A 15,832-nucleotide genomic window follows, 5' to 3' on the forward strand; every position below is an offset into this window, starting at 1 on the left:
ACCCCTTGCAAGGAGGGATTAACCAATTCTTACAATCGCGTGCCTTACCATCCCCGCACGAGTCGTCTGCAAGAAAATGCAATAGTTTCAAAGAAAGTAACAGCATCGAAAAGAACGTCAAGGCGACATTACCTACGCAATCCATCAAAAATACTAGTCCGTTACGGTGGCGAAAAATACGTAAACTTGCAGAACTTCACCTTTGTAAAACTATAAAAATACATCCGAATATCCACACAAACATCATCTTTTACATTCGTTTAGACTACCTGTCTAAAAATGGCCTAGGTGGGCAGGAAAGAGAAATTTCTGATCCAAACCAGGCACCCTGAACAATGACGTGTCCCTTGAATATAAATCTTTAAAATGAAAGGGAACGTTCCGTTTCTACTTTTAATAGCGAAACTTCGCTTAAACGGGTTTATTACGATATTAATATCTTTTTCTTATGAACTTAGAAACGTTGGAGTGATTCAGTTTGACGTGCCACAACATAACGTTCAGGCATTACCGTATCGCGAAGAAACTTATAACTGATCGCATGAAAATAACAGCTTTCACAAATATTGTTTGAATAATTGTTAAGAATTCACAATAGTAACAAAAGTCGAAAAACGAGAGAAAAAAAAAAAAACTCAACAGGAACAAGGAAGAAATCATACGGTGAATTATTATACTAACGGGCAAACAGCCAAGACTCGAGGTGTTGCACATGTACTAAAGGAGCACGGGAATCGAGGGGGTTCGTTTAGACAATTGAATTCGTTCGATAATCCTACCTTCAGACTTTGGCGCCGGTGGTTTGCGGGTCGCCCAGTTGGTGCGGATGCTGCGACTTCCAAGCCACTGACCGTTCATGGCACCGATGGCGCTCTCCGCCTCCTGCAAAGCATAGAAACCAATGAAACAACCGTAACGCAAGTAACAAAGTCATTGCTAATACCGTTGTAAGTTATTGTCAATTTACTACAAATTTACCGTAAAAAAGAGTTGTTGAATTCGGTGTAGCGACGTGAATTAATACACATTCAGTACATTCACCTTGAATTTACGATAAAAATGTTTGTTGGTTTTACTAATATTTGTAACAAAAAACATAAAAAAGTAATTTGAATTTATTGTACTCTTTGCAAATCGATTAAACAGCGAACGTATGGGGAATTTACCGTTCCGAATACCAATGAAACTTCCAATATAGTGCAGGAAGTTTCATAGAGAAATTTTAACAGTGTAACCCAATAACAAAAGTGAGTAGCACGTTTCAATTCTCTCCATTTCTAGCTCCGAGGTTGAGAGCGTCGCGAGTTGGTACGACTGTACGTGTATGTGTGTCTGAAACGAGATCGGATCACGGCGTCCTCGCGACAAGAAACCGGCTTCCACCACCGAGATATACTTAATCCCCAGGAAGGAGTCCTTGAACCGTTCTTCCGGCGTCTTCGAGGCGACGCGCGACGCCGCGACGCAACGGTTCCCAAATCACCAAACGACCGCGGTTTCTCGAGTTGGCCCCACCACCCGTCGCACTAATCGCTATGTACTGTTCTGGCCAGACTCGCGGCCGATTTGCGGAATCGCGGACAAACGGCAGATTATCAGATCATCCCGGCAAGTTCGAGCGGAAGGAATTGCTCGACGCGGCAGCGAGGCGGGCTCGATTTAAAGGGGAAGTACGCAACGAGGTGACAATATTTCCTTTCCGTTTTGGCCGCGCTCCACGATAATCGCGGAGTAAACAAGGAAAAAGGAGAAGGTGAAAGAACGAATTCTTCAAGCCAATTTCAAAGTGTTTCAAACCCGACTCAACGGAATTTAGATACAAGCTAATTGTTTCGCCAATGTGCTGACAACAGCTACCGAGTTTCGCAGCCTTGTTTACTTTCCATCGCGTTAAAGCGGTTGTGAAAATACAAACGTGATGAAAATTCCAAACTGGTGAACATCCGCAAGATTAGCGTTAAGACGATACTCTTCAATTAGAATTCGGGCGACGCGAAAAGCGTATTATCGGTTTTGTGTTCGAACTTTAACGTCACTCTCAATGACAGTTTCAATTTACTCTTGTTTGATCTGAGAAAAAATGCTTCAAACTCGTTTGAAATTGACGATGCAAAGAGGAACAAACCAACAGACCTGGTGATACAAATCAATAGACAAAGTCAACCGCAAGATTCGAGTACCTGGAGACATAGGAGATGCTACACAGCTACGTACGAAAAATCATTCTCAGTGCATGGAATACATGTCTGGAACTTTCTACCGTCTGAAATTACATCATTCCACAGTCCGAATGAATTCCGTGCTGCTTGCTTTATTCATTTTCTTAATAATGAAAACCGATCCCGCAGGGAGCTGCGGCTCTAGGATCAAATAAAACTTCTCATCCATCTACCTACTTCCGAAAATATACATATACGACAAGTAGCCAGTCTTCGTCTTATTTCTCGATCGAAATAAGAATCTTGACAGAAGCGAGACTGCTCGGACCACGTGATCCGTCCGAAAGGTTGCACAGCCCCGAGTAGATGGGAGTTAATTTTTCTGACACGGACCCCTCAAAGGCTGGTGATGCGTCCACGTGGTGGTTCCCTACGAGAAGGAAGGGTCTCTATTTTCTCGGTCGGTCACGCCGAGTTGCGTAAGAGGCAGGCGTATGTACGAAAAATATTCTCATTTCGCGGAGGAACAGGGACGATACGGCCGTTGGCGGGGATGAATCGGAGGGGCTCATAACACGGGGCATCAACTTCGGGGTGTTTGTGTAACAGCGGGCAATCCAATACCGCGGAACGAAGCCCACGCAGCGTTCGGGACGTCGAGATATATTCGGTGAATTTTTTCCCCGCCATCCCCCCCCTCCTCGCACGATTATTCCTTTCTCTTCTTTTTCTCATCAAAAATGTTTACACTGTTTGAAAAAAGGGCCTCAACCCGAGGCCCCCTCACCCCCGTAACTTACTCATACACCACCTGCATGCACGGGGGGATGCGGCTCTTCGTCCCGCGGGATAAAATTTTTCCAATTCAAATTTCCATCCCGACTTATGACTCTGTATTTCCGCGGTTAGCCTAGATAGGATAGCCGAAAGCTGAGAAGCCGGGGGCCGCGGCACCGAGCCTCTTGACTCGAATCGATATTCCGCTTCTACTTCTACTTGCACTTCTACGTCTGCTTACCACTTCTACTTCTACTTCCTACTTCCAGTTCCACTTCCATTTCCACTTCCACCTCGACGAGCCCCTCGCCGCGCTGTGCCGCCCGAGGAGGACGTGCATCCCCCCCCACCCCGCACCACGTATGGACGTGCCATGCATACACCTGTCTACACCGAACGAGAGCGCGGCTCTACCTCCACCCTCCATCCCGTTATCCCGAGTAAGGCTCGCCTCCGTCTCGCCCGCTCATTGCCACCTTTCGATGTGAAAGATAAGGGTGGAAACCTCCCCCCCCCCCAAACCAAAATATTCTGTCAAGATTCGCCACCGATTGGTCAGCCTTCGAGCTCCCTCTGTCACTGTCGCAAGTTAGCGGATTGTACCTAACGTAACCTGAGTTCTGAATTTCTCATCCCTCTCTTTCTCTCTATCTTTTCCTCTACATTTCCAGGGAAAAAAAAAACGAGAATGGAGTAATCCTGCGGATGCGGGGAATCCCGTTTCCCGGAACGAGTAATTTCTCGTAATTCACTTGGTATATCTACAGAGCCGCGACCGAAGAAGTGACTGAGCCAATTAGGCATACTTATATTCCGAGTAGTATATATGTATATACATACATACATATATATATAGATAGTATACCTATAGGTATACGCATATAGATCCCGAGGGAAAAGCTCGAGCGGATTTAAGCCGGGGAGGAGCGAGCTTTTTGCCGTAGCTAGACGCGCGGGACGGGGTATAAAACTTTTTAGGAAATTTCTCCGGTCTCGGATTCGATTTAAAAAATTATAGAGGACGGGCGATTCCGCTAAACCGGGTCCCACCGCTCGGGATCCCCTTTAAGATCGTTCGCGGACGGAGCAGAGCGCGCGGCAAGGCAAGGATCCGTTATGGTGCGATCGATCCCGGAGCGACTGCCGACCTCCTGTCCCTGCCGACGAATCAAGTTTCATTTAAACCGAACCCTCCTGCAGCCCAGGCTCCGAATGCCTGGCAACTGTAAAACCTCGCCACGACGGACTGCGAGCGGATCCTCGCGCCAGGCTCGTAAGGAATTACTAGGTGGGTCCAGGCTCAGGGGTTGAACGTCGAACCAGAAGTTACGGCGGGCCGAATTTTTCCTCTTAAAATGTGCCCGTGACGGCGGTGATCGAGAGAACCGAAGTAGCCTTTTGAAATTGAAGATTCGCCAAGTGTCTCCGGACACCTACGCACCTACCTTTTATACCTACCGGTCGGTGAATTATAATTTCTCAAATCACGGGGGGAGGGAACGCTACCGCGCTTTAAAGAATTCTCTCAAAGTTTTAAGTTTGAATAGCTCCTCTGACCTAGAAACCATGATAAGTATAATAATTGTCCGAATGAAAGCACGTTCGCTTCAATATCTTCTTTCACCGTTCACGAGGGATTACCTCATGCCACGGGAGAAGTATAAGAAGTAAAATAAAAAAGTAGAGGGAAAAAAGAAACGCTTGCACATTAATGGGAACAGCAGGATCAGCCGTCTCTCCCGGGATCGCGCGGACGGCGGAGCGTTTGAGATGAGCTGGTTAACAATGAGCGGGTATCGGTGAAGCGGTTAAAGGAGCCGCAGGTATAACATGATCGAGCCGAGAGAGCGAGAGAGAGAGGATCCATCCGACTTTGAACCGCACGTGAGGCACGTCCGCAGTTTCGCGATGTTATACGGAAGCCGAATGAGCATCGGCGAAGGTGGAGGCTCGCCGACGTTTTCGCCGCTTGGGACGAAGCAGCGTCCAAGAAGCGGCGTCTGCTACGACGCCGGCAGTTCTGCCGGTGCTGGTAATCTCGGGGCTGGTGCAGATGCCAGTGGGCCAGATCGATAGGGCATTAAAACGGACGAGACGAGACGAGACGAGACGAGACGAGACGAGACGAGACGAGACGTCTTCCACGGAGCGGTAATAGTATCTGCACAGACCGCAGACTCGCGGTAGCCCCGCGCCGAGTCGACCCAGGGTGCAAACCCCAGGGGTGAAAAGGGGTGGAAAACGGGTGAGAGACGCCGCCCCCTCACTCCGGGTGGCAGCTGTAGATCTGCGGTGATTTACGTCGCGGATTTTTGGCCGCGAAATGGGAGAGCGAGAAGAAGCTCCCGCAAGGGGGACCGGGCTAATAAAACCTAAGAGATAATGCCATCTCGGAGAATGGCGTTGTAAAATATAAAGCCAAGTTTCGATTGGAAGTCGGGCGATCGGAACGGAGGACGAGCAGCTCCGTGGTAATACTTAATGGGCCAGGGAGGAAGGGAGCTTAACGTGCGACACTGGCTCGGATCCTGATATTACCCACCAAATGCACCTTGCCCCTCCTAGTTAAAGATGGCGATGATAAAACAGCCATGTTAACGACACCGTAATAATAGTTGTATGATCATGCCAGACTCCTCGTCCTGCACCGCAAGTCGTCGCAACGAAAATCAGCTTGTTACGGCCGCGGATAGCTTTGCGGAACCTTTGGTCTGGGCCCATCGATGTATTCGGATGTGAATCTGCTTAGTGGTGATCGATCGAGATTTGACACTCGTGACCGGAAAATCCGATCGATGTACCTTTGGACCATGCGGCTGATTAATACAAAGAGAGACCGTTTTGGTAACGTATTTTTAACAAATGTGGTCAATTTCCGATCCATGAAGAATGTTAGGGATGCTTCGTTTTTAAAAACTGCAGTGGCTTATGGCTATTTTTAGTATTAATCACGGTATGGATCAGTTGTTGAGAAACGGATGAGATCGTTCGGTAGATTCTTCAAAAATAGAAATACCGAACAGTCGGCTCCTTTCCTCTCCAGTTTCTTTCGAAATTGAACACGGATCGCGATACGGTGCCGTGAAAATGTACGGATAAAGTGGGACGGATCGCCGAGCTGATGAACAGTCCTCTTGAGCGTGGGTACGAGGCAGATGAAAATGTTCAAACAAGTCTAGTTGAACAGCCAACACTAGTCCCCGTCGAGTCTAGGAGGTGGATAGGTACTCGGAGCTTTCAGATCTGAAGTGTACTATGAAAATTCATGAGATCTTAACTCGGTAACAGAGCCAATAACGAGAAATTAACGGGCCTCCATTTGTACGGAGGAAAACCATCGGTGTTTGAGGGAAATACAGCGCGGTATTCGGTTCGCCGATTCTTGTCTCGGATAACCGCGTGTCAGCTCGCGGCCAATTTAAGACGCGAGTCAAAGTGGGACGCACAGCTCCGAACAAGCCGGGATCCAACCGCCGTGTAACAATTACGCAGATCTGCTAAGGCGGACGACGCTGAAGTGAGAAGGGGGTGAAGAGACCGAGCGAAGGATAGAAAGATAGAGAGATAGAGAGATAGAGAGAGAGAGAGAGGAAGCGGGTGAAGGGGCGAATCGATCCGGGTTTCCACCCCCGAGATCGACGTCAAATCGACTCCCCAACGTTTGATTTCTCAATCCCGCCTCACCGCTTACTCAATTATTTACTTTACTCACCGCTTTTTTAACGAACGAGACGAATCCATATCCTTTCGACTTTAGCGTCTGGGGATCCCTTACCACTCTGCAGTCTCTGTAACACAAATAAAAGTTCAACGATTATTAATCACCTCATTGAAAATGTTCTCTTTCGCTCCTATCTATTATTGTTCCATTCCGCAATAAACAGAGTTTGGAAACGGACGGTGCTTCCTTGTTCCTCGCGCATCGACGACCAGCCTCTCTTCTTCAAGCTCGAAGCACCGAACGACGCGCGTTTTACAACCGCTTGAAATTTACTTTTACACCCTTGTACACAGCCCGGCTTTCCTCAACGCCCGCAATTGAAGTTGGGCAGGTAATGGACGACTCTGTACGTAGATCGAGCGACACTAGAGCAGACTGGGGGGAAAGCCACACGGTCTCCCGATCGCCATCGTTAAATCGATCCGATCGGGAACAAGCGGTAACTCTGGCAATTTCTCCGGGGCGGCTACCCCTTGCCCGAAGCTAGACCGCTCCGCTGCCTGGTCGGAGCGATGCCGAGCATGGGTCTCGTAAAAAAACCAATACATTTGGCGCGATTGAAGGAGCCTCTCCGAGATCTTGATGGGACGTAAAGCTCCGTTAATTGTCGACCCGTCTCTAACCCGATCTTCCGGGTTTCAGCGCTCGGGACGCGCATCGGCGTCGCCAATCCTCCCAACAAAACAGTACCTACCTACCTACCTACCTATCTCTCTTTCGAAATGCCAACTGATGCTTCCCCATCTATTGCACTGTTTTATGACCGAGCGGAACAATTCCATCGAGACTCGTCGAGTTCTTTTCTGGGAAGATTGAAGATTGGTTATTCGTGACGTTTTTCTAAAGAGGATCCACGGTTAGCCGCCCAACCGATCCTGATTTCGCCTCTGCTTTCTAGTTTGCCAATACGCGACCGCTGTGAATGCGATTAACCACGCGTGCTTTCCGCGCGTTATTCACTCTTCGTCAAAAGTTCGACCGAACCTTCTGCGTGGGTTATGGAGACCCGTGTTCTCCGGTACGGTAACATTGATTATTCGCAGCGGTGGCTGCTCGCTGCGTAGTTGAAAGTTTCATGGGAACTTCTTCGCACGTATGTATAAGCCGGTGAACTTGGTGGCAATAATATTTCGGCTCTCCGCGGGTGTTCCGCTTCCTCTCTACATCTCGTTGAAAATATCTCGCCAACTTATTCAGTCAACACCTGTTACCCCCAACCCTCTGTAATATGCCTAAGCGGGTATATTTCAGAACTATAGAAGCAATGCAGTGTTAAGCGAGTATACAGTGTTCCGGTAGGTACAAACTAATCTCAGAGCTATCAACGCGCTTTCCGGAAGTCGAATTATTCGCGATATGGCCTCGACCGATCTTCGAACTCTCGCGCAAACAACCCAACTTCCTTCATTAGTCAGACTATTTCTTACGTGACTTTCGCCAGTCGTGCAAAATTCGATTGTCGAATTTCCAAAGAATCGCAGTCATCGTTATCGGAAGGACGTAGAACTGGGTTCGAAACGGCGCGACGTTTGCGCAGATATATTCGTCGGGGTGTAACGACTTGATGTCTTCAGTTAAAATTCTTCGCCTGGAGAATTCCGCGTGTGAAATTTGCGAATCGCAACGTAATTTGCAAAAGCGACTCAACTCGGGAACAACTCGGCCTTGAATTGCGGAAGTTGGTGACCCGTGTCCCCAGCTCCCGGAGTTCCATCTCGAGTGGAATGGTCTTTACCGCCGTGGAAGCGCTGGGACGTCGCCGGGTGATTTCCTAGCGCAAATTCATGGGGCCCCCAGCCCCTTTTCCCAGCTCGGTCGTTTCGCAGCGCTGGGCGATAAGCATCCGTCCACTTTGGACCCGCGAGCTAGTGCCGAAGCGATTCAGCCGAGGCTTCGAGCAGCTCCGGCCACGCTGCTCGAGTATCTATATGGCGCGTAATCGATAGCGGAGAAGCCTAGCTGGATGCAGAGTTGCGACCACGGTGGTAAAAACAGAAAAGAGGAACGGGGACCGAGAACCCCAGCAGGCGGAAGAACGAGCTCGGTGCTTCAATTCGGCCGTTTGCAGGATCGAGGCGCGATCGAGATCGATGCCGTCCGGTGAATTATTAAATCGGGAAATTTATCGCGTCGATAACCTATCCGCGTTTCGTATTAATTTACGATTCCGTGAGTAGTAGGTGCAGGACAATCGGTTCGCCGCCGACGACGGTGACACGTGCCGATGGCGCACTCTTCCTCTTCCTCTTCCTCCTCCTTGCTCCACACGGCGAATCGGCAAACTTCTATTGACCATTACTCACAGCGAACTCGCGGCCGACTTGCATCCCCGCTGCACCGGCCCCTTTGATTAATAGCGCTAATTTGTCCGCCCGTTGTACGCCGGCGAAACAGCGCGTCTACAGAGACGAAGGTATTAACGCGCTTTACCCTTACCCCGGGTGGAATTGCGACGCAGACGCTGCTCGGACACGTCTACGCTCAGCGCACTCGCCCACCGCCATTCTTTATGCACCCCCGCGAAATGCCCGGGCAGCTCTGTTCCTTTCTCGCGATCATCGTACGTCCCTCACACCCGCGCTCTGCGGAGCTCGTTTATCGCTTTCTCTCCGTGAGACGCGACGGCACGGATTTTGGTAGCATATGAAAAGCGCGGTCAGTCCAACCACGGTCTCAACCCTCTGTCGGAGCCTCGTTTCTTACTTACTAAATTTCGTTTTACTTTTCCTAATCCTTTCGGCACGGAGATTGGGAAACTTTGAACGGTTTTCTCGACTCACGCGTTTTATTTGTCCTTAACGACCCCGAATCGCTTTTTACTCGTCATTTCATCCACGTCCGACGTGACAACGCTGGACTGTGAAATTCGTCGTGTAACGTGCGAGGGCAGGAACGGTTTCTAATTGAATGAAACCACCTTTCCAGGTCGTGGATACAACACGCGGGTTGGAATGATCACGGCATCGAGCCGCGCCTCGGGTGCACGAGAATTCTAGATAGGCAGGCAGATAGGCGTTGTTTCGCTGCTAGGTGAGCTGCAGGCGCAGTGCATTTAATTGCCATTAGACCGCACGAATACGGCCTGTCCTCGCGTCACGCACGTGTTACCGCGTTTCGCGTTCCGCGTGGCTGGCAGAAAAATTAGCATCACCCAACGTTTGTTTTCTATGCCGCGTCATTTTAATACATCATATGAATTTTCGCTTCTGAGTTACCCTCTCATTATTCGCTACATTCACTCTCATTATTTCGCCTTAATGCCTTCCCTCATCAGTGGTCAACCGCGTCGGAGGGAAAGAGAGAGAAAGGGAGAGAGAGAGAGCGGGTTTGAATTTCCTCCCGTTTAATGGAGCTCGAGAGTTCCGAACTGCAGTAGTGATCGCGAGTCTCGAATGCAGCGAAGAGGAAACAAGGCAAAGAACAAGGGCGAGAGATATTTCGCGAGGAATCCGCACCGAGCGTGTTTCAACAGCGCCTGCAGCTGTAGACGCCGTGCAAAATATTTTACTGCAAGGATTTTGTAACGCCCTGCAGGTAGTACGAAAGACGCACTTCAAATGCGGTCCGAATTGGCAAAATCGCGTGTCGTCATGTCTCCGCTGGTGTTGTATAGACATCGTTCGGTCTGGTGGGTAGAGGGGGGGGGGGGGGGGGGGGCGACGTCGCCGCCTTTCGAGAGACGCCGCAGCTCATTAATAACGAGCAAAGGAGAGGGGGGAAGAGAGGAGGAGAAATCCGAGGTGAAAAGAAAAAAGAAACACGAGAAAACGAAAAAAGAAGTGAAAGAGAAAGAGTAAAATTGAAAAAAAAAAAAACCGACGAACGGAGGGAAAACCGTCAGCAGAAAAATCTTTGTGTTGAAAATCTTGCGGGGGTATCAGATAAGCGCCTCGCCCTGCAGCCGGAAGGTGAAAAATGTTCAGTTGGGCCCCTCCGCCGAACGTGGGTTCATCAATCTCCTCCCTAATAAACTTGGCAAACTGTCAGCTCGCAGCTCGTTCGCTCGTTTCGCAGAGACGCTGCTGCCGCTTCTACGGTCGCTCGATGCTCGCCTTTGCACAAGGGTGGCGACGAGGCACGGCCTTCGATCCTCGCCGGATATCCCTGAGTACGCCGCAACGAGCGACGGATAATTGTTCGGAATGGCAGCGATTCGACGCGGCCCCCTTTCGAGATCTAGAATCCGACTTGTGCCCGGCTCCTCGAGCCTGGCTCGCACGCACTTGCCAGGATCATCAATGCCGACTCAAACTACGAGGGTCCGAGACTTAGCTTGATGTCGGATAGTCCGGAATAGCGGCATGCCTTCACCCCCTCGAAACCGACGGTCGTCGAGACTGATGTGACGTATAAGTATGCGGCAGGGTGGACCGGGGCGAAGTGGAGGAGGTCAAAAATTTGATGGAAAATTTTTGGATGGTTTTCGGAGGGGTTTGTTTTTTTTACGCCGTCCGAACACGTGTCACACTTTGAGCAAAAGAAATCTGTTTTTGATGGTGGAATATAATTGACATTCATCAGTGAACAGGAAAAGCAGAATGTCGTCTGCTTTTCTTGACTGTCCATTTTCGCCCGAATCTTCTTTAGGTACTCTGACGCACTTGGAACCCGATTTCAGCAGTACCTATACTTTGTTTCGTGAAGGAATCTTGTGATGAAAAATTATCAGGATTTCAACAATAATTACAGACCGATGACTAAGAATTCTATTTCTGCGATGGACTGACAACGAACGTAGAGAAGTGAAGAAGAGAAACCAATTTTGAACGAAATAAAATTGTCCGCTTTACGAAAAAAAGAAATCACTGCGCGTGCCTGTTGTATTTCAAAAGCGATGACAGAGCTATTGGGTAAACACGTTTGCACGTGGATATTTGATTTTCTTGTTTAGCGCCTAACCACAACTTCGTCCCAACCCTTACTTCTCAGTTGGGAAATCCGAGAATTTCCTCAAGAGATTTTAAAATTCGAAAAACGTTGAGATTGACATTCACACAGATATACGTATACATATTACCGAAGAGCGCGGGCGTACAGCGTGGTTAAAGCGCGACGGTGTGAGAGGATGAAGTATCAGGAACGAATTCGGTTAAAAGCCGGCTCACCCTCCGCAGAGAGCTTTGCGCGGAGCTTGACTATGCGCCTATAAATACACTTCTTAGCTCGGCGAGTAGGTAGACGTGTGGGGGGGTGGGTACCGAAAACGAGCCACCCCTGCATCCGCAGCCGAGCGGAGGCTTTCCGCCGGTTGCTGGAGGTGAGCTAACCGAGCGTGTTATCGGGTTTTGCTTTTGTGCGAAAGCCCAGTCAGGGACCAATAAATACGTTATTAAAATTACCATAACCCGCGCCCCGTTCCCTCCCCCCTTCCCTCCCTTTCCGCCCCCGTTAAAATGGGGTATTTTGCAGTTAATTTTCCGATATCTCGGTAACAATCTCGGTTACAACGCGGGTAGTTAACCCTTTACGTATACAGAGCCTATATCGCCCCGTGATTTCCACCCTCAACCCCTAACTCTGGCCTCGATGTCGTTGCCGCGGGAGCAGAGGCTCCGTCACGCGGCTTATACGCGCGAGACATTAATAACCGGCTTAAATTACGGAAAATTCGAAATACGGTCGGAGAACGGAAATTCACTCGGTCTTCATGATCATGCTGACAAATTCACAAACTTCCCTCACACACTTACGTCGTAATAAGTATAAGCCTCTCCCTTCGCTCCTATTTACCCGCCAACCTCGATCGAGAACAGCCAATTGTCACCACCGCCTCGGATTTAGAATAAAACTGTACCAAAGGTGGTAAATGGTAGGGATTGATTGACCTTCTTGTTGGTGCGTTAAAAATATTCTCAAAATATTCTCGAGAGCAAAGCCCTTGGGAAACTTTCTGCAGGTTATGGAATATTGCTACATCGAAGATCGATTAGGTTTTCTTCCTTTTATCTTCCTTTTTTCTTTCCGCATGCATTAGCGACGGAGACCCTGATTTCGCATGATTGAAAAACATGTTCAAGTTAGTTTTCTCGTTAGCAAAGTTTTGACATTTTTAGCAAAAGTAAAGAGAAGAAAGAAGGAAGAAGGAGGAAGAAGAAGACGCAGAATAAAAAAAAAAAAAAACGAACATAAAATAAAGTAACAACGACATTAATCAACTCTGATAAGAATTTCATGACAGACGAGTCGGAGAAGCGAACTTGTTTTCAAACGATCTCGACGAACGTTATCCGAGATGTAACTTTTATTTTAGATTTGTAAATGATCTAGAAATACGAGAACAAAAAAAATCGACGAGATTTTTCCTCCGGTTCCCTCACACTTCACCGGGCCTTACCCGTCAACGACTGTGGTTATTAAATATGAGAAAGAGAAAATACGCAGCGAATTAAAACCGCGGATGTTTGGCTCTCCCCTGCCAATTTGGGGTACGAGGTTGCGGCGGGAGGGGGAGGGGGCGGAGTTCAAGTATATTTGCGGAGGTCTCGGTCGGGGGCAAGCTCGCGCAGAGCGGGAATACGCGATAATAAAGCCCTCCGGTATTTCTGTACGGTTCTCGCGCGTTTCGCTCACCGAAGAGCAAAAGTTTTGCGCGGGTTGTAAACGCTGATTGCACTTCTCCCTCACCCTAGTCCTCGTCGACGTCGACGTCGACGTCACCCCGCCGCCCTCGCCATCGGTCGCGTCGTCGAGCGTCGAGCGGAGTCGCGGGCTCTGATTACACGCTCGATACGCTCGCGGCTCGTCCGTCCCTCGCGTTATTACACCAAACGCAAATACTCCCCGAGATGCGATGCACGCAGGATTTCCGCTCCTCGCTACACTAACCTGACCAAGTACACCGGGTAAGTATTATTTCACCGAATGAGCGCGTATTTATATACCTACTCCACCGTTCCACGCTCCGGCGACGCCGAAGCCGCGCGACCCGGATTTTGGGACCTTTGCCAACTCCCGGGGGTAAATTATTTTCATCGAGAAATCCGAATGTACCGAACAAGTCCGGTAATCAATGTAATGGAATATATGCTTTCACCCTCAATTGTCGCTGGTGCGAAGGGCGATGATTTACCGTTTTCAACCCTGCGAGGTCCGATGATGCCGGTTGGATGTGTTAGATGCGATTATTTCGCAGATCCTCGTTACAGGCTTCAGATAAAGAAAGGAGTAGCTAGAAGACGAGACGCGAGACGGAAGAAAACGAACGAATCTAGAGGCACCTCCAAAATTCGAGGTACTCGTTTTTCGATTCAAACAACACGTTTACTCTCGTCAATTTTTCATCCACTCCTTTGCTTTACCAAAAAACTAAATAAGGTCGACTGAAATTTAAAATCCTATGTAAGAAAACTTGACCTGAGAGGAAATCTGTTTGCTTTGACTGCACGGTAAAAGAAAAAATTACGGGAGCTTGAAAGTACGAAGTAACAACAGATTCAGACTCTGGAATAGAGATTCCATCTATGATACAAAGTGCGTCGTACAGGAGTGTTGAATTTCGGACGCGAAGCAGAATATTTGAAAGACACGAAAACTAAAGATAGGGCAAAGAATAGAAGGAAAATACATATTTTTTCCCCCCCGTCCCCTCCGTGATGTTCCTCGTCTATCACGCGATACCCTGCATCATTTCGCGTGACGTGACCATGAGAGACGTGTACAGACCGTGTCGTGCGAGGGCGGCTAATATCCCAGCTTCGTCAAGTTCCGGAGGATATCACGGGGCAAAGGCGAGGGTTTGAAGGGGGCGGATGAGGGTGAGGTGACATGTGACCTACGCCTATGCGAGCCGTCTTGCTTTTCTTAGCGGAGAGAAAAAAAATGGGAGCATTCCCGAGGGACGCGAGGGGCATGGCTCGAGGATTTCCTGCCCGTGTTACCTATATCATTCACCTTGAAGGGGGGTCGATGTTGACGAATGTCGTTGCGAGGCTCGGCTCGAGCCAAATCCTAGCATCGGTGACTCCTATCGTTCCTCGCCATCGTCTCTCTCGGTACTATTCTTTATTCATCCCCCTCCGCGATACGAGAAGGAACAAGAAGCTAACGTGGACCCTCGCCGAGATAGCGACTCTCTGATCCCGACGTCGTCCTGCCGTGCACGAACTCGCTTGGCACCCACCGCAGACCCCGTGACAACTTTTCGAACTTTCAGGATCCTCGTAAGTTGTGTCGCAAGCAAATCAATCCACGATTAAGATTTTGCGGCCAAGTTTGAGTCAACGGCAAAAAACTGGGCCCGAGTACGCCACGTCTTAGACGACTCGGTGTCATTTACCCCCGGCTTTATTCACCGGCGGGTGTGTGTTGTATACGGATCAATTTATGGGCGACGATGAGGAGGAAAGTTGGTCGGGTAGGTGGCGGGATCGATGGATCGAGGACTTTTCCGACGGAACTCTGCAGCGCTGCAGCGTCTGTATCTCTCGACGGAGATGCGGGACGGACGGATTATCAACTCGGAACACCGAGGAGTTGACCGCGGTGCACGTGGTGCATGGAGAATGCGGGGCAGGAAGTCGAGGATAAAAATTTCGCTGCAGCGGACGAGCCGGAATCACCCAGTCGGATGATTCTGCCAATGATGGAAGCCGAATCTTTGACCGGAAATGGGTCCGACCGCAGGACCAAGGACGAAAATACACAGGACGCAGATGGGAGAGGGGGGTCTGAATGAAATAGCGAGAGAAGATAAAGCGGGAGAAAAATGGGACGCGTGTCGTGGGATGAGACGCGTTCCCGCCGGGCTAAACTGGAGGAGACGAGGAAGTCGAACGGAAGGTGAAGCGATAACGAGAGCGCGCCACGCGACCTTGCAAGGAGTGCGATCTTTACGGAGATACCGCAGTGACGAAACGATCGAATTAGGACCCCCCTCAAAGTATCGTTGTATCCCCGATTCGTTAAAAAGTTTCCAAAAGATACCGCCTGGCCAGAAAAGTACCGGCAGTCACCCGCCCCAGAGCTGAACTCGCTGTTCCAAAACAGGGAGGAGGAGCGATAAAGGTTAAGGACGAGACTCCGATAGTGGGAAATTTGCACCGAAGCGTGTGCTTGAACGTGTAGCGATACTGCAGGCGAACATTTTTCCCGGGATTTGTTTGGAACGGAAAATGGCGCGATCCGTAGGTGAATCTAATCATTGACATCCTTTATTTTATCACCAGCATATATCCTT

At 49.2% G+C, this 15,832-nt stretch overlaps 1 protein-coding gene across 6 annotated transcripts in view; it reads right to left on the reverse strand.

The window, feature by feature from the left end:
* LOC124185439 (nucleolysin TIAR) overlaps positions 1-15,832 on the reverse strand; it is a 272,445-nt gene that overhangs the window by 29,959 nt on the left and 226,654 nt on the right. For all 6 annotated transcript variants that reach the window (XM_046576218.1, XM_046576219.1, XM_046576223.1 and 3 more), the window contains 2 exons: positions 6,649-6,724; positions 780-882 (listed from right to left, as the gene is read on the reverse strand). In XM_046576218.1, coding sequence (XP_046432174.1) covers positions 780-882; positions 6,649-6,724 — 179 coding nt within the window. The remainder of the gene's footprint in view (positions 1-779; positions 883-6,648; positions 6,725-15,832) is intronic.

The sequence above is a fragment of the Neodiprion fabricii genome, chromosome 6, assembly GCF_021155785.1.
Source record: "Neodiprion fabricii isolate iyNeoFabr1 chromosome 6, iyNeoFabr1.1, whole genome shotgun sequence".
Classification (NCBI taxonomy): domain Eukaryota; kingdom Metazoa; phylum Arthropoda; class Insecta; order Hymenoptera; family Diprionidae; genus Neodiprion; species Neodiprion fabricii.